The 18294-nt window shown below is 44.6% G+C and overlaps 1 protein-coding gene and 1 long non-coding RNA gene across 2 annotated transcripts in view; one reads left to right on the plus strand and one right to left on the minus strand.

Moving 5' to 3' along the window:
- The window catches only part of LOC120314170, a 47927-nt gene extending 44060 nt beyond the window's left edge, over nt 1-3867 (plus strand). The window contains exon 5 of the long non-coding RNA XR_005558356.1: nt 3818-3867. This is a non-coding gene — a long non-coding RNA (uncharacterized LOC120314170). The remainder of the gene's footprint in view (nt 1-3817) is intronic.
- A 359-nt stretch (nt 3868-4226) lies between these two features.
- Nucleotides 4227-11490, minus strand: SPRY2 (sprouty RTK signaling antagonist 2). The gene is made up of 2 exons (XM_039356983.1): nt 10320-11490; nt 4227-5985 (listed from the first exon to the last, which is right to left on the minus strand). The coding sequence occupies exon 2, from the start codon at nt 5932-5934 to the stop codon at nt 4990-4992; it is 945 nt and encodes a 314-aa protein (XP_039212917.1). The 5' UTR covers nt 5935-5985; nt 10320-11490; the 3' UTR covers nt 4227-4989.
- Between the last annotated feature and the right edge of the window lie 6804 nt (nt 11491-18294).

Here is an 18294-nt window from a genome sequence, read left to right on the forward strand (position 1 = left end):
GGGGTCGCCAAACAATGCAGTCCGCCATTTTTTTCCCCTTTTCCTTAGCTGTGCTACTCCCTTTTATTCTATTGGCTTTTGAAAGCCACTAGAATAGACTCTCTTGAATAGAGTCTAATTCTATTGGCTTTCAAAAGCCAATAGGAATTGTCCAGGCTGTCTCTGCCCTGCTGAGCCCGCCAAAAGTCCCATTCTGCAAACAGTGCTGCACCAGTTGAGTAGTCCTCAACTTACGACCGGTTGAGTAGTCCTCGACTTACGACTGGTTGGGGGGGGTTGCGGCATTAAAAAGGTTGAGAACCACTGCTTTGAACTATGGTGCTGGAGAAGACTCCTGAGAGTCCCCTGGACTGCAAGGCAATCAAACCGGTCAGTCCTAGAGGAGATCAACCCTGACTGCTCTTTAGAAGGCCAGATCCTGAAGTTGAAACACAAGTACTTTGGCCACCTAATGAGAAGGAAAGACTCACTGGAGAAGAGCCTAATGCTGAGAAAGATTGAGGGCCAGAGAAGAAGGGGACAACAGAGAATGAGGTGGCTGGATGGAGTCACTGAAGCAGTAGGAGTGAGCTTAAATGGACTCCAGGAGATGGTAGAGGACAGGAAGGCCTGGAGGAACGTTGTCCATAGGGTCGTGATGGTCAGACATGACTTCGCAACTAACAACAACAACAAAGAAGGCTGCCTTCTACAGCTGATTCTTTTTGATCACAATCTTGTTATTGTAGATCTGAATGCAAAGGAAAGCCTTTTGCTCTCAATCGCTTTGAGAATGCAAGCAAACATATTGCAGCATTATGCCATAAACCTATTCATTCACTTTACCATAGTCCCATCCATTTTTTAAAAAATAATCCCCAAATTTATTATTTTTATAAATCACTCAAGGGGTCAAACACATCTAATATTCCTTCCTACTCCTATTTTCCTCACAACAAACTCGTGAGGTGAGTCGGACTAAGAGTCAGCGACTGCTCCTAAGTCACAAAGCTGAGTCTCATGCATAAACTGGAACTGGAATTCAGTCTCCTGAATTTCCGCCTGGAGCCTTAACTACTAGAGCAAGCTGGTTCTCTGATTTGATCATTTCAGAATTTATAATTGACAATCTGATAATCAGATTGGCTGATCTGATTTGATAAAAAAAATCTTAAAATGACATTGCTGGCAGTTTTGGAGATTATGGTCCAAATAGAGAGCACCAAAAAGCTTGTTTTATAAGGCCCCCAAGCTTGCCAAATAGCAAGAATATGGCTTATGTATAAAACCAGCTTTTGGACAAACTAATACAAATATGTATCTTTATAAAATCATACACTTGCTTAAGAAAGCATAGCAGCCACATTTGTCCATATTATCAGAAAAATATCACCTACACGTGGAGATTGCCAAATCTGATGAAAACAAGATTTCAGCGTTGCATATATTGTCTGAAAAGGTAGAACCATCCTCAGGTTAGATAGTGTTCCAATATTTAAAGGGTCAACCTATTCTTCAAATCACCTGAAGGCAGAAGCAGAAGCAATAGATGGAAGCTAAACAAGGGGAGAACTGACCTAGAAATAAGGAAAAACTTTCTGACAGTTAAACAACTAATCCGTGGAATGACTTGCTTCCAGAAGTTGTGGGTGCTCTAACACTGGTTTTTAAGAAGATTGGACAGCCACTTGCTTGAAATGGTATAGGGTTTCCTGTTGAGCAGGGGGTTCTACTAGAACAGACATGTCAAACACAAGACCCGGGGGCCGGATGCGGCCCGCAAAGTGGTTTCATGTGGCCTGTGAAGCCATCCTGGAAACAGTGAGGGAACAGCCCCCTCTGCCTTGGCTCTGGCCCAGGCCAGCCGGGAGCCAATGTACAATTTTGTGGTGGCCCTCTATGTTGAAACGCATTCAGTCTTAGCTCCATAAGCCCCCCCCCCCCCGCATGGCCCGAGAGGAACAGTGAGGCTCCTCCAGTGGACCATGCCTTGGCACTTGCCCTGGTCCCATCCCATTCTGCTAGAGACCCTCAGATCTATCCCACTCCTGCCCAGGCCCCCACAGGCACCCTTGACGTGAATGATGTAGAGCTGGCCACACCCACCCAGTAGGCCACACCCACTCCATCCATACCCACCCAGTAGGCCGCACCCACTCTGGCCACACCCACCCGGCCCCCTGAGGGCAACCGCAATGCTGATGCGGCCCTCAATGAAATTGAGTTTGACACCCCTGTACTAGAAGACCTCTAACATCCCTTTCAACTTCTGTTATTGTCATTTCCTCAAGGATCACAAAATGTCACAGGTTACATCAACAGCAGCACTCTGTTGTTTGAAGTCATATATCCAATTTCAACTTGCAGAATTGCCCCACGTTGGCTGAAGATTTTGGGAGAGCAAGAACAACATACACAAGGAAGCCCCTGGCTTGCAAAACTTCTATTAGGCAGAAAATGTGTCAACAGCTTAAACTGCCCAAAGATAAAGCTGAATTTATCATACACAAACTGTCATTTCTGATACGCTTAAATTCAATTCTTCAGACGTGGAACTTCCATGTACAAATAAATGGTAGCATAACTGCACCAGTAATTCACAGAACAGGCCACATTTCCATGTCCACTTGTGACTTTAATTCATAAGGCATTTCATTATCCATCACTGGAACAAGAATTTCCTAATTCCTTTTCAGACTTTCTGTTATGATCCAACCAACACAATCATGACTACATTCTTAAATTATTTCAGACTGGCAAGGATACGGAGGCACTTCCATGTGGCTCTCCGCCAATTTCATAAAAATAACATTCTCAGTTTCTCTCTCCCTTTCATACACAAACAGAAACACACATTTGTGACAGGTTTTATTTGCTTGTTGTCTGGGTAATCAGCACTTTATGAACTATGGACTTGGAAGGCCGGACTTCGAATGACAAAAAGATTGTTAATACAGCTGGGCAGTTATTTTTTTGTTTTCTTGTGAGAACCTTGGTAAAAGAAGGACACTTACCTATGCAGAAGTAGCTCTAGCACAGTGTTTCTCAACCTTGACAATTTTAAGCAGATACATCAACCAGAAGCTTGGCCTAAACTGGAGTGCATTCAGATTTCCACAACAAATTATTTTGCCTCTGGCTTTTCTATTCTTTGCATGGAACTTTTTTTTTTTTTTGCATTTGTCCTAAACCAGACCTGGCTGAATAATTAACCCAGACTATAGAAAGGCATTGTTTATGTGGCTATTGAAAATGTTAACTGTATACCTAAACAGTTAACCTCTCTCCTTCTAATATCCACAAGCATAATCCACTTCCCAGGCCATGTTAATTCTGTAACTGCTTTGTATCCATTTGCTGACATTAGTGGAGGAAACAAACATTGCTATCAGATAAGATGGTCCTTGACTTAGGACCACAATTCAGTCCAAAATTTCTGTTACTATGTGAGACATTTGTTAAGTGAATTTTGCCCCATTTTACCTCTCTTGCCACAGTTGTTAAGTGAATCACTGCAGTTGTTAAGTTAGTAACATGGTTGTTAAATGAATCTGACCCTCCTCCATTGATTTTGCTTGTCAGAAGGTTACAAAAGGTGACACTGGGACACTGCAATCATCATAAATATGAGTCAGTTGCAGAGGTCGTAAGTGTGAAAAATGGTCATAAGTCACTTTTCTTCATTGCCGTTGCAACTTCAAACAGTCACTAAATGAACTGTTGTAACTTGAGGACCATCTGTATAATTGCTTTTTTTTTTCGACAGAGGCAATAGTAGAATGTAATATTGGCACTACTGATGATCTTAAGTCCTTTTAACAACCTTTATCATATGCAGGACAAGAAGCAACGGATGGAAACTAATCAAGGAGAGAAGCAACCTAGAACTAAGGAGAAATTTCCTGACAGTGAGAACAATCAACCAGTGGAACAACCTGCCTCCAGAAGTGGTGAATGCTCCAACACTGGAAGTTTTTAAGAAGAGACTGGACAGCCATTTGTCCGAAATGGTATAGGGTTTCCTGCCTGAGCAGGGGGTTGGACTAGATGACCTCCAAAGTCCCTTCCAACTTTATTATTATTATTAACTCTACTTTTGTGTATCTTTCTGGATCCCCTAATAACCAAACAAAAGCTCACAAAAATACCTTTGGTACTTGCTTTTTAAAAACATCCTAATGACAAATGCAATTGCTCAATTCAAAGAAGTGAGGGGAACGGATGAAAAAAAATGACAAACAGCCTGGTTTAATTTCAAACGTTAATATATTTTCTATTTTATAGGGAATATATGTTTTTTTCACCCTTAATTTGCAGCAATGGTGGCATCCTCATAAAGAGGGGTGAAATTTGTAAGATGCCTCTTAAAATAAATATTTTTTATAAAATAATAAAACTTCAAATAAATATTCTTTACACTAGACAATATATTGAAAAATTAGAAAATAAAGACTCAATTTTACTGCAACTGTCCAAAAGGAGAGAGAGAGAGAAAAAAAAAAGAAATCAGAGTCTTGCAATTGAAGGGCTTCATAAGGCAAAAAATACAATCTAAGCCATAGGGATTGATTCACATTCTTTTGAATGTACAACATATTAGTATAATATTTTGTGACTCGTGTGCCATACTTGTTTTTATGACACTTGTGTTTTCACAGTTGAAAATATCCTATATACAAAAATATAGCACATCTCTGGCAGAAAATAAATTGGGAGTGGGTTGAAGTAGTTTCCTAATTTACAAGTGTACTAATTCCTTTAAAAACACACAAACGCACAACACGTGAGTTTGCCTAGAAGTAGCTTGAGTCTCTTAGCTTATGCAATACTTGGGTGCTGCCACTTGGATCTCCACTGGTCGGATTCTAAAGTGGGGTCTTCACAAGACTGGACTTTTTTCACTGCTGCTTCTCCCCTCCCCAACCACCAAGAAACAGTGCCACAGTTATAGATCATTTAGCTGGCCCCATTTGATGTTCTTTCGTCATCCTTATTACCCGATTAGTGATGCTATGTTGGCTTGTCAATAATCCTGGGTGGGACTTTGGGAACTTTACAGCAAACCGTGTTGGACTGTTTACAACGACAACCTGGCCTGTTAACTTGGTCGTAACAGCCCTGGCACAATTTAAGGCAACCCTTGGCTGGTAGGTAACACCACAAGCAAGGCAGAACAAGGGACACGACCCCCATGGTGGACCACCGAGTGCAACAGTGGGCCTGGCTACAGGAACACGGGTTATCAGCACAGTTGTCCTCATCGTCATTGGAGCAGTGGTAGAAAAGCCCCTTCACACAACAGACACAGGTCCCGTAATCTACCATGTTCTGGGCTGAGCAAAGACATTGCTTATCACAGATCCAACAGGATGGAAGAGTCCGTGGATAAGTGCATTCCTTACACTTGCATTTCCCACAGTCCTCACATCGGTAAGCATGCATATGCAAATTTTCTTTGCTGGGGGGTTTCAGCTCCCGAGACTTCAGTTCCGATTTCGGCTGTACTCGTATTATCCCCTCAACAACTGTCCCCAAGGATGACCCCAGAAGTCTCTGTTCGGAGGAATTGCTACTCGTACTTGTCCTTGTGCTACCACGTGAGCTAGTGCTGCTGACCGTGCTGATGGAACGGGAGAGTGGTAGTCGAGAAGAAACATGGACCTGGGGGTGTTGAAGCCAGTTCAAATGACGTTGCTCCGTCAAGTCATGTGGCCTTTCGCTCTTGTGCTGGACCGCTGGATGTGGTGCTGGCTTCAGTCCTGGCCGGGGAGCCACCGTAGGAGGTTCTGTGTATTCATTTGTGTTTCGGATAGCCTTGATCTGCTCCAAGGATAAGACGTGAACTTGTTGTGCTAAGACATCCCTCAGGTCAGAATCTCCAAATTGTCTCCCGGTGTCATGCTGGCCTTGAAGCAAGGGTTGTAACCCACTGCCATTCTGAGCTCTCGTCTCCATCAGTATCCTGAACAGCTATCACTCCCGGAAGCTTAGAACACATCTGAAATCCTAAGTGAAAGAAAGGGAGGATTAGTTGGGTGTTCTTTTGTTTTTGCATTTCCAGGTGTGGATGTTTGCTTTGCCAGGCAATGTAACTGGGTGCAGCATTGCACCCAGTCTCTCAGGAAAGAAAGTCAATCAACCGAGGTCTTGATCTTGAAATAAACACACACTTTAAGGAAACAAACCTTTATTTGCTATCCTGAATTGGGCCAAGTTTATGGAAATGCAACACTACAATGCTTCCCTGGAATTAGGACTTTCAATATCAACCCAGATCTGCATGTAGGTCAGCCTGCAGCTTTTGCACACTTAAGTGTGCTCTGCTTGGCAAGGCAGCTGCATGTGGCTCACTCCACCACACCTGATAAATAAGCCTAGTGAACACCTGTCTCTATCTCGTGCGCTTTACTTTTTACGGCTTACATCTGAATGAGGCTCCAAACAGGCTTTTCAAATTCTTGCCCCAGATAGAAAAATCTTACATAAGTACAGGTGGGAGCCATTGATTTCAGAGGAACTTATTCCATAAGTAAGAGAATGTAGGACTGAAGACTTAGCTGGAGCTTAATCCCCTTCAAGTTGTAAAATTACCATACAGGTAGTCCTCGACTTACTCCTATTCATTTAGTGTCCATTCAAAGTTGTGACACTGAAAAAAAATGACGCAGGGCCGTGTTTCACAGGACTGTTGTTTCATCCTCAAGGGTCACGTGATCAAAATTCAAACACTTGGCAACTGGCACGTATTTATGACCCTTCGTGTATTTATGCAGTGCCCCAGGGTCCTTCTGACAAGCAAATATCAACGGGGAAGTCAGATTTGCTTTACGACCGTGTTACTAACTAAACCAGCTGCGGCAGTTCGCTTAACAGTGGCAAGAAAGATCGTAAAATGGGGCAAAATGTAACCATGTCTTGCTTAGCAACGGAAATGTTAAGCTCCAATGTGGTCATAAGTCGAGGACTACCTGTTAGTAGCCCTGAAGCTCTGGGAGCAAAATGGTAGCTCTGAACATTATGGGGCAATCTGGGAAAAATGTTGGCAGCCCATGAAACGTAAAGACAATGCAGAGAGGAAAAGGAACAATTCTATGCAATGGTAGCAGGAAAAACAGCCAGGTTATTTGGCTCTGGGAGTCATCAAATTGAACAAACAAATGCTTTTGGGTATTTGAGGTTAGTCTTATCTGAGGTGAAAAAACAAACAAACCCGAAAAGCTAGACCCCCCCTTCTCTCTTCAGAATTTTGCATTTGTGTTCCACTTTGCAATTCAAAGTACCAGCAGAGACACATTACAATGCTAAGCACTGTCAGGGTTTGCATTGTGCATTCATAACACCCAGAGATAATCCATTCACTTCCTGAACATAGCCAGAAAAGGTGGTTTGGCTTACATGGGCAAACATCCTACACATTAACAATAAATCACACAGTTCCAGGAACAGCATGTGACACCGCTGCTTCAACTTAAAACTGGGCTTCCTAAAGCATTATTGCTTAGCTGTAAGAAGCACAATGAACTATGCTCAGAGTAACAAAGATGTCAAACTGGAATGAGAGAGAGAGAGAGAGAGAGAGAGAGAGAGAGAGAGAAGCTGAAATTCTTACTCTCTCAAGATTTAGCAAGACCTATTTCACAAAGGTGAACCATAAAGGCTATCAAACTAAACTTTATTATGCTCCCTGCAATTCAGAAGACAACACTTTCGAATATACAAGCATTCAAACACTGCCTGTCTAGAGAACTTTGCAGGATTTATTTCTGAGAAAACCTGCAAGAAATGGCCACACTCTCATGGACATTTGCTTGCAAAGCATTTCATTCCTCAACAACCACTTTGGAGAAGCACTTAAAATTCTGACTTCCATTTGCCTTCTAAGAACATGAACAAACAGAACTCACTAGTGCTGGATGAAAGTCAGGCACAGACCTATTTTGCAATAACTGTATAAAAATGGGTGTTGCTTTTTTAAAATCCTGCACAGGGGAAAATGCAGGAGCCTGGAGGTTTCATATTGTACATTTAGGATTTCCGTGACAAAGCTTCGCCCTAGAAAAAGATTAGTTTGACATCTTCCCACTTGAGCTGATTCTTCCTCCTAGCAACCCAAGCATAGCTCTTTCTCTTATTATAGACTTTTCCTCTGCAGATAGTTAGTTAGTTAGTTAGTTAGATAGATAGATAGATAGATAGATAGATAGATAGATAGATAGATAGATAGATAGATAAAGCAGGCTGATAAGGTGGGATTTTTGGAAACCACACTACTTGTTTGCCTCTAAGCTGTCCTGATCTTGCAGGAAGAAAACCTACAAACAACCTGGAGATAAGAAATGAACTTCCTGGCTGGGCGGAGGTGGGAGAGAAAAAGCAGTGAGAATGGGGCTACTAATAAGATTGCCTTATCAGGAGAGCTTTGCTGTCTCACTTCCTCTCTCCTCCCAAGTAGGGACTTTGCTTATGTAAAGCCTTCTAGATAGCAGCTCCATTCAGGAATATCTTCAAGTCAGGTAGTCTCTCTCTCTCTCTCTTATTCCTTTCCCTGGCCCTAAAAGTATAAGACTCCCTTCAATGTTGCTTTTGATAGGATGTTATTATTCTCTCCTCCGGGAGCCCAGGAAAATACTTTAAAAGGTAGTATTCTCTCTAGCCTCTCTCTTTGATTTGATCTGCATAATCAACCTTCCCCCCCCCCCACACACACACTTCAAGGCATGAGAAAACCTGAACTTTTCCCAAAATAAATAAAATAACAGCCCCCAGAATGTCATTTGTCCATAAGGGGGCTGGGGGCTGCGGTGGAGGGAGCTTGACCTATGAATAAGACCAAAGTCACACTCCCAATAGATTGATTTCTCTATGAATGTCACACAGGTGTTTGGAAAAAAACAGCAGCTCAACTCCTCTTTTGAAACGATGGTTTCCCACCCCCCAATTGATATATATATTTAGCGAGATGGCTTTTCTGCCATTGCCCAAAATCAATGGCTTTTCTGCCATTGCCCAAAATCAAGAGTCATGGGGAGGAAAACGCTCCTTTCCCCCTACAAGTTTCTAAACAGTTCTCTCTCGCTTTCCCAACCTCTCTCTCTCTCTCTCTCTCTCTCTCTCTCTCTCTCAAAAGTCGTTATTAGGCGAAATTGACAAGGCGCATACAGACAGGTCCCTTTGACAGACAGAAGCGTATAAGGGGAAAGGAATAAAGGCAAACTTTCCGTGCCATTGAGAACCTTCCACCGTTGTTTCCTGCCACTGAATCGCCTTGTCTTCGTGTCATATTTACGGCCGGAGGTTAAATCTCTGCAGTTAGAAAACGGCCCAAACTAAGAGGGGGGGGGGAAGGGAGATTGCCAGCCTTTTTTTCCCCCAAAATAAGGAGTGTCCCCCCTCTCTCCCTCCCCAAAATAAAATAGAAGGCAAGGAAACTGGTAGGGCAGATGTCAACAAGCGTTGCTCCCAAAGTGATTTGGTAGCGGCCTTGCTCCCCTTCCAATCGGTTTCCCAAGCAGAGGGGGACGAGAAGGCCGGGGGAGGGGGGGAGAGAAACAGATTTACAGTCTCTCACTTCCGAATGGCACCCAGAAAAAGCTCCCCCCCACCTCCCCGCCCAAAGAGGCACAAGCCAAAGAACCCCGATTTCAGAGTCTGGGGCTGCGGAAGCCCAACCTTTGACAGGTTTGAAGCCCCCCTCCCCACGGGCTCTGGATTTAGCCCGAACCCCGTTTTGCAAAGGGTCCGCCTGCAGGCGAGCTTCCCGGCGCCTCGATCCGGGGAACAGAGTTACTCTCCTGCAAGCAGTTGTTTTTTTTTAACCTGCCCTTGGAAACCACCACGCCACCTCCCATTGACAATCGGGCCGCGGGTGGGTGCTCCCACGCTTGCAAAGACCTCCGCAAAAAGCGGAAGGGGACCAGCAGGTGACCCCCCCCACCCGAGAAATCGGGACTTCAGCCCCCGCAGCCCCCGTGCGCCCTTTCCAAGCCACCTCGCCGGGCTCCATCGCCCTCCGTCCCCACGAGGGAGGGAGAAAGACGGAGGGAGCAAAGCGGGGAAACCCCGCCGTCTCGCACCCCGGGGCAAACGGCTCCGATCCGCACGTTTCTTGTACAAGCCTTGGTTTCTCTCCTCCCGGGAGTTCGCTTTGCAACGGAAGGGCAAAGCTGCCTGCCGCCGTGCAAGCGAGGTCACCCTCACTCCCAAGCCTTCTCTCCCCCCCCCCACAAGAGTCTCTCCCCGCGTCCTCCTTCCTGCGGCGGGCGAGTAAATGCAACCCCAGAAGCCGAAAAGGGAAAAAAAAAAAAAGAACAGAAAAGCGTTTCTTCCGTTTGCAAACTCACTTCGAGTCCAGGTTGTAAGCCAGAAGCATCGAAATGTTTTGCTTTTAAACCGAGGGGGAAAAAAAAATCCACTGCAAACTTGGGAGGCTTTTTTTTTTTCCTCTCTCTCTCTCTCTCTGCTTGCACTTTTCTCCAGAGGGGAAAAATAACAACAAGTCGTAAGCCAGAGAGCCACACGCCGCTGCACCACAATCAACGGATTTCTAAAAAAAAAAAAAAAAACACAAAAAAACGCCCTTTTTCTTTTCCGATCCAGCGAGGATTTGTTTTTTTCTCTCTCTCTCTTTCTCTCCCCCTTCGCGATCTCACGGCGGTTTCCTTAATCGCTTCTGTTGTTGTTGGGGTTTTTTTTTTTATCAATGAAGAGGCCGATTCGTCATTCTCCAGCCACTTTTCTCTGCGTGCACCGTACACAGAAAGGAGCGCGAGGGGAAGACAAGCCCCGGCCAACGACGCGAAGAGTCGGTTCTTTAATAACAATTAAAAAAGTAAAAATAAAAATTACGATTCCTGGAGTTGGCTTTGATGAGCTCTCTCTCTCTCTCTCGCTCAGATCTTTTTCCAGCCCAACCAAGAGCGGCTTTTTTCTCGGATCGCTCGGCTTCCCCAGACTCCGATCGGTTGCAAAAAACCGTTTGCAAAATAAAAAAAAAATGATAATGGGAAAAAAAATAGGAAAAAGGGAAGGTAGCTTTTCTTTTCTTTTTTTTTTTTTAAAGTGGTGGCTTGCTTGCTTCCTCGGAGTTTGTGTGCTGTACGTGAGTGCGTGTTTTTTTTCCCCCCTCTCTCTTTCTCTCTCCCTCTCTCAAGGCAGCTTTGCTGATTGCAAAAAAAAAAAAAAAAAAAAGGGAGGGGGAGTTGCTGTTGTTTTAAAGGGGAGGGGAGAGGGGAAAAAAAATCAGCGGTTGCTTTCTGCTGCTGCTGCTGCTGCTGCTGCTTGTATCTTTGCAGAAAAGCAGGTTTGAGATCCGGTCTCTAAGAGCTTCGGCGTTTTTCTGCTGCTCCCTCGTTCCCCTCCTTCTCTGGCTTTTTTTTTTTTTTCTCCTTTCTTTTCTTTTTTTTTTTTTCTTCTCCTTTCCGGAGGAGGCAGGGTGATCTCTCCGCAAAAGCAAAAGTAAATGGCGTCATGTGGATCTGAGGAGGAACAGAGCAGTTGTTGTCCTAGAGGATATATCGCATCCGGTCCCAGCTCATTGGCTCGCGCGGGCTACATTCATTTCCCCTGCCAGGGCGCGCTTAGGGTTGTTGCAACTCCGCAGCAGTCGGTGTTCGAGACCCCGGCCGGAGGAGGCAGTAGCTCCCGCTCCGCTCCCTCCCTTTTTTCATTTTAGGGTGGTGGGGGGGACGCCACTAAAATCCCCAGTGCACCCCAGGAATGGAAGGGATCCTATTTGCCCTAAAGAAGCCTCGCTTCGGGGGACCTGGTGGGGGGGGATGGGAAGGGAAAAAGGGGGGGGAAGGGAGACGTATTTTCCCTTCGGTGACATTTTGGACAAAGGGGGGGAAAAAAAGCGCAGGCAGGGGACTCCAACCTCCCTCTTCCCCCCTCCCCCCCGTCTTGCTGTCCTGAGATCAGATGGGGTTCGCACCCCTAAATAAGCTGGTTGAATCTTGACCTTAGCCAATGGTATTTAAAAAAAACAAAAAGCGGAACGGAGGCAGAACTTTTTCGGGGTGACAAAACAAAATCCACGCACCCCTTTTCCCCCTCCCGGGAATGCCCCCTTATTCCTCCCCCCCCCAACCTTCACCATCCCAAATTGCAAATTGGATTTTATTCGGGAGGAGGGGGCGTGAATTATTTTCCTCCACGAGACTCCGAGGCGGCGGGGGGGGCCTCCTCGTTTGAAGGCCCCCTTCTTTGGGGATCAACCCCGCTGAATTCGCTGCCTTTCCTTCCTGAGCCTACAAAGAAAGCCGTGGGACGTTAGACGCCCTTGGGATGGGGCAAGTCCGAAGCGGGGGCGGGGGGGCAAGCGGTTTCGAGGGACCGCAGAGTCAGACCAGGCAATCGCCCCCCCCCCCCACAAAAGACCCAAAGGAAGCTTGAAGCAGACCTAGGCAAGGCAGCAGGGCCGAAATAACTTAACACGTGGTGCGGGGCATTGCATCATGAATGTAACTTCGCGGCTGGTTCCCACCCACCTACCCCCCCCTTCTCCCGTCCCCCGCCTCCATTCAAAGAAAGGTAATCCAATCACCTAGCCGATTTTCCAGGGCGCTACGCGGGGAGGAGAAAAGGGAGGGGATCGTGTTGGGTGGATTATCCCAAGGAGACGTTTGAGTACAAGTGTTAGCTGCAATTCCGCCGCCGCCCCCCCCTTTCCTCTCCTTCCCCTCCCCTTTCCTATCCTCCCCACTTCCCCAACACCACCCCCGTCCCCGTTCACCCTCTGCGTGTTTAGTGTACGTGAGAAGCAGAATGCTGCCCTGGTAGAAACGGACCAGGGCTATGAAAAATGCGTTTCTGTATAAACGAAGCACAGTTTTTTTTTCCTTTTTCTTTTTTTTAAAAGGAAAGTGCGTGGGGAGGCTTAGTAAGAATAGGAAAAGGGCAGACGTGATGCGAGGTTTGTTTATTTGGAAGGGTTTTCCACGGGGGATTATAGGGAGGCATTATTTTCTGAATGAACATACATAGGAGGCTGGCTACTAACGGTTGGAAAGCCTAGCCTTTTATAAGCTTCTGATTCACTGGCTGGGGTGAAAGCCTGGAAAGGGTGCCAGAGAGGGAAATTGGTTGACATTTGTCTTGCCTGGAGTGGGGGGGTGGGCAGGCGTTGAAGCCTTCTCTGACATAAGAGAAGTCAGTTCTCCAGAATGTCCATGCAGAGAAGAGCAAAGCAAAAAACGATGAAGGGGCTGGAGGCTAAAATGTAGAAGAATGGTTACAGACGGTGGAATTCAGCCGGTTTGCACCACTTTGGCAGAACTTGGTAGTTAATTTTTTGTTGCCGGGGCCCAGAATGGACTTCCGGAAGCAGCATCCACACAGAGAACTGGTTGTTCACATATTTGAATCCCACCACTGGTTACAGGAATTGGGCACCTCTATAGTCTATTGAAAAGAAGGACTAGAGGACACATGATAGCACATGATAGTTGAGGAGCTCCTGCGAAGGTGAGAGGGTCAAATTATTTTCCGAAGCACCAATAGGCAAGACAAGAAACAATGGTTGGGAAATAACCAAGGAGAAAAGCAGCCTAGAATTAAGGAGAAATTTCCTAACAGTGAGAGCAATTAACCGATGGAATAGCTTGCCTTCAGAAGTTGTGGGTGCTCCATCACTGAAGGTTTTCAAAAAGAGGCTGGACTTTGTCTGAAGTGGTATAGGGTCTCTTGCCTGAGCAGAGAGCTGGACTGAAGGACCTCCAAGGTCCCTTCCAACGCTGTTAATTCTATTTCAAACACTTTTTGAAGAAATGAGTTGAAACAGAAAATGCTGTTTGATAGTAAGTATTCCATTAAAGGTAAAGAAGCTATGACCGTAGCCATTTGTTACTATTCTAATTAAAGTATCAGATTTTTTTTTTTTAAATCCACTGTATATTCCATTAGGAATCCTTTGCAAATGATTGGCAGGTTAATGTAGGTAAATGTGTATGGAGATTCTCCATCATCCACTCATGGCTGTTCCAAAGGTGCTTTTCAAAAGCAACTGGATTTCCTTGTTTTTTTTTCCCTTGAAAACGTTTCATTTCTCATCCAAGAAGCTTCTTCAGTTCTGACTGAATTCTGAATATATATTATTATTATTAAACGTACATATATCATTTTACTGCTTTCAACCTTGTAAGCCACATAGAGTCACCTTGTAATGAGATGAGCGGCAAGTAAATTTAATAAACAAATAAATTAGAAACAAAAAAATTATCTCCAGAAAAAACAAATTAGGCTTGCACGTGTATTTCTTTTATGCTGTGCTTAAGGCAGGAAGACATTAATCACAGATTCTTATCTCAAATGGATAAAAAATATTAATAAAGTGTAGAAATAATAAAAAGAAAGTAAAGGTAAAACAAATCCAGAAATCTGGATCGTAACAGAAGAACTCTCCAAACTGATAGTTTTTGTTTGAATTCTGCTTCTTTGACTTGATAAGCAGCAGCAACAACAACAAAAATGTTGGCAACATATTGACAATCCATTTTTGCATACCAGTTGAAATGCTGAAGAATATATTTTTTTTTCACCAATCCCCCAGGCCATAGTTCTGGATTTGTTGTTAAATTCCAAATACCAGGCATATAGCCAAGAAGAACATGTATATATATCTTTAACACAGTGATCAGTCCAGAATCATGTTAACAGGCTTGTGGATGTCAGCCCAAGTTCTGAACGTGGCCATAATAGAAGACCAGACAGCCTAGTTCAGTGGTTCTCAACCTTTTTAATGCCGCGACCCCCAACTGGTCGTAAGTCAAGGACTACTCAACCGGTCGTAAGTTGAGGACTACTCAACTGGTGCAGCACCGTTTACAGAATGGGACTTTTGGCGGGCTCAGCAGGGCAGAGACAGCCTGGACAATTCCTATTGGCTTTTGAAAGCCAATAGAATTAGACTCTATTCAAGAGAGTCTATTCTATTGGCTTTCAAAAGCCAATAGAATAAAAGGGAGTAGCACAGCTAAGGAAAAGGGGGAAAAAATGGCGGACTGCGTTGTTTGGCGACTCCCGTGAAATGGTCGTTCGACCCCAAATGGGGTCCCGACCCACAGGTTGAGAACCACTGGTCTAGTTCAAACCCTTGAATTGCATCTTTAGCAGCGAGGTGGTTGTAGCCAAACCTTATTAAACGTTCTGGGGTGACTCTTAATAGACATCAAATGACATCTGTGTTGCTCTGACTTCATTTAAAGATCAAAGTAATCTTTCATATTATGGAACCGCAGTTTCCTCTTTTGTCCAATGGTGGCCTTCAGTTTCAGAAAATCTGGATCTCAAGCTGCTGTTTGTGGAAAGGTCGGTAAGAAGCCCTAGAGTTACTGTGGATCTAATTAGAATAGCTCTCCTTAGGAACTATCATTAATGCATAAGTAAAGGGAACTTTCACTGTTGTGCACCATCTATCATGCAGTTCACTAGAAACTTTTGACATCTTATTATTAGTTTCCCTCAACAACCTAACAGTAATTTTTAGAGAAGATTTAGTGAAGATTTGAACTTTGATAATTAACTTGTTACTGTATGTCCTGGAATTAAAGCCCTTCCTTCCTTCCTTCCTTCCTTCCTTCCTTCCTTCCTTCCTTCCTTCCTTCCTTCCTTCCTTCCTTCCTTCCTTCCTTCCTTCCTTTGTTTTAAAGTTTCTGATTCTATGGTCCAGTTGAAAGTTACACCTTTCCCAATGTTTTCCTCTGTTTATCCAGTTCGGAGTCAGGTGCAATTTCCCAGTTAGACATTTCTCTTCCTCAGTTTTATGAATGACCAGATTTCTTTTCTGCATTATAACCACTAGAGGGGGAGGCTAATTGCTTAGCTTTAGTGAGCTGTTAGAAAAATAAGTATGTCAGGGATGGAGAAGAGGCGAAAGCATTTGTTTCTCTATTGATACCCAGAGTTACCAGCAGCCTTAAGAGCTGGCCATTGTCTTCTGTCTTCTGCATTAAGGGAAAGGACTGGAAAACTGAAAAACTAGGTTGGTATCAGTGGGACACATCTGATGATGTGACCTAGTTAGGGTAATGAAATGTCTGCAAGAAAACAAGCAAGCTCAGAGAGCAGCAAGGACCCCTCACAACACTGTTTAATGACCGTGTGGACTTACAACGGCCCTGAAAAAAAGTGACATGATGGTTTTTCACACAACCGTTGCAGTGTCCCCATGGTCATGTGATTAAAATTTAATATAATATGTGGCAACTCATATTTATGACAGTTCCAGTTTCTTGAGGTCACGTATGGGGGACTGTTAGTAACACCTAACAGCCGTGATTCATTTAAGTGCAGTGATTCATTTAACCACTGGGGCGAGAAAGCTTGCAAAATGGGGCCCAAAATCAACAATCTTTTTGCTTAGCAACAGAAATGTTGGGCTCCATTGTGCTTGTAAGCCGAGGCCTACTTGTACTGTAGACACTGTTTAATAGTTACCCGTAAATGCAGTTTGGGTATTTGGCTAGAATGATCGTCCTGGATTGAACAGGTAAAGCCTCTTCCCAGCCTGAAAGTTCTGTTGTTAAGTGAGACATTTGTTAAGTGAGTTTGGGCCCATTTTATGACCTTTCCTGCCACAATGGTTAAGTGAATCCACTGCAGTTGATAAGTTAGTAACCCAGCTGTTAAGCGAATCTGGCTTCCCCATTGATTTTGCTTGTCAGACGGTCGCAAAAGGGGATCTCATGACTCCGGGACACAACAGCGGTTGTAAGTATGAACCGTTGCCAAGTATCTGAATTTTGAGCATATACAGTGTTTTCCCAAAAGTAAGGCCTACACCAACAATAAGCCCTAGCTTGATTTTTAGGGGTGGGCCTAATATAAGCCCTAGCTTTGGGGCGAGGCACACACCTAAAAATCAAGCTAGGGTGGGGTGTGGGGTGAAGCTGCCCCACTCACCCTGCACCCACTTACCTTGCAGCCAGGCCTCTCCTTGCCGGCCCACTTCTTCTGAGGCCTCTTCTTGTAGCCAGGCCTGCATTTCTCAGTCACAGGGCTTTCCGGAAGGCCTATGCAGCCGAGACTTATGCAAGACTGTACTCGGCTGCTTAGGCCTTCTGGAATGGCCTGACTGCAAAATGCAGGCCCGAATGCAGCTGCAGAACTTCAGCCCCAGAAGAAGTGGACCGGCTGGGCGAGGCTGTGGGTGCTGGAGGTGAGGTAAGGCCTACCCTGAAAATAAGACCTGGTGCCTCTTTTGGAGGCAAAAAAAAAGTACCCAGTCTTATTTTCGGGGGAACATGGTAATAAGGGGACCAACTTTTTTACAATGAAAAGGAGGACACAAATAAATTGAAGAAAAAATATCGCAAATAAAAGAAACATTTTATTCATTGTAACAATAATACAGACAACTTGCATGTGCAAAGTTTGCCGGCCGGGTGTTTTGGCGCACTCAGCAGCAATTCCTATTGGCTTTCGAAAGCCAATAGCGGGAGTAGCACAGTTGAAAAAGTTGAAAAAAAAACCATCAAAAAAAGGTGCCGGAACGCCATTCTGAGCGTTCTATGAGGGGAAAAAAAAGCCCTGCAGATTAGTCTTCAAATATCGAAGAGGAGGAGATGTAGGAGGACACTTTTCGAGGGAGGACAGAACTTACAAAAGGAGGACTGTCCTCCCTAAAGGAGGACGGTTGGTCACCTTAACCATAATCATGGGGATGGTACAAAGATTGTAACTGAAAAAATGTTCCTAAGTCACTTTTTTCAGTGCCATTGTGACTTTGAACGGTCACAATATGAACTGTTTTTAAGTCGAGGACTATCTGTACTGCTTCCCCATCCACTTCTGGGACCCTGTCCAGCTGTTGTGCGTCTGGCATTTGTCCCAGCAAGGAATATGACTTTCTACCATTGTGCTCTGCCATTACACGTGCTTCTTTCCAACAAGCATCCCAAAAGGCCCTGGGAAACACGGGAGAGCTGATGCATGTTTATTTCACTCACAGGGAATCCTCAATTTACAACCATTCATTCAGGGACCATTCAAAATTACAATGGCACTGAAAAAGAGTGACTTACACCTGAAGACTGTTACAGCCAGTGCTTTTTTTTTTTTTTTTTTTTGATCGGGCTGCTGGGGGTCCGCAAAATCGCTCTGCAGGTTTACCTGGACATGCGCTGGCAGCTTAGAAGGAACCAGTTCTTAGGTTCAAAAAAAAAGTTCCGGAACGCCGTTCCGTGCATTCTATGACAAAAAAAGCCCTGGTTACAGCATTCCTACGGTTGTGTGATCAAAATTTGGGCTCATTTAACAACTGCCTTGTTACTCAGTGGAAAATCTGGTCACAATTATGGTTGAAGTTGAGATCTACCTCTA

The sequence above is a fragment of the Crotalus tigris genome, unplaced genomic scaffold (genome assembly GCF_016545835.1).
Source record: "Crotalus tigris isolate CLP2741 ecotype Arizona unplaced genomic scaffold, ASM1654583v1 scf7180000018856.1329670, whole genome shotgun sequence".
Lineage (NCBI taxonomy): Eukaryota > Metazoa > Chordata > Lepidosauria > Squamata > Viperidae > Crotalus > Crotalus tigris.

Excerpts from the sequence above, each read along its gene's own strand:
- SPRY2 (XM_039356983.1), bottom strand. The coding sequence starts at position 5,934 with ATGGAGACGAGAGCTCAGAATGGCAGTGGGTTACAACCCTTGCTTCAA.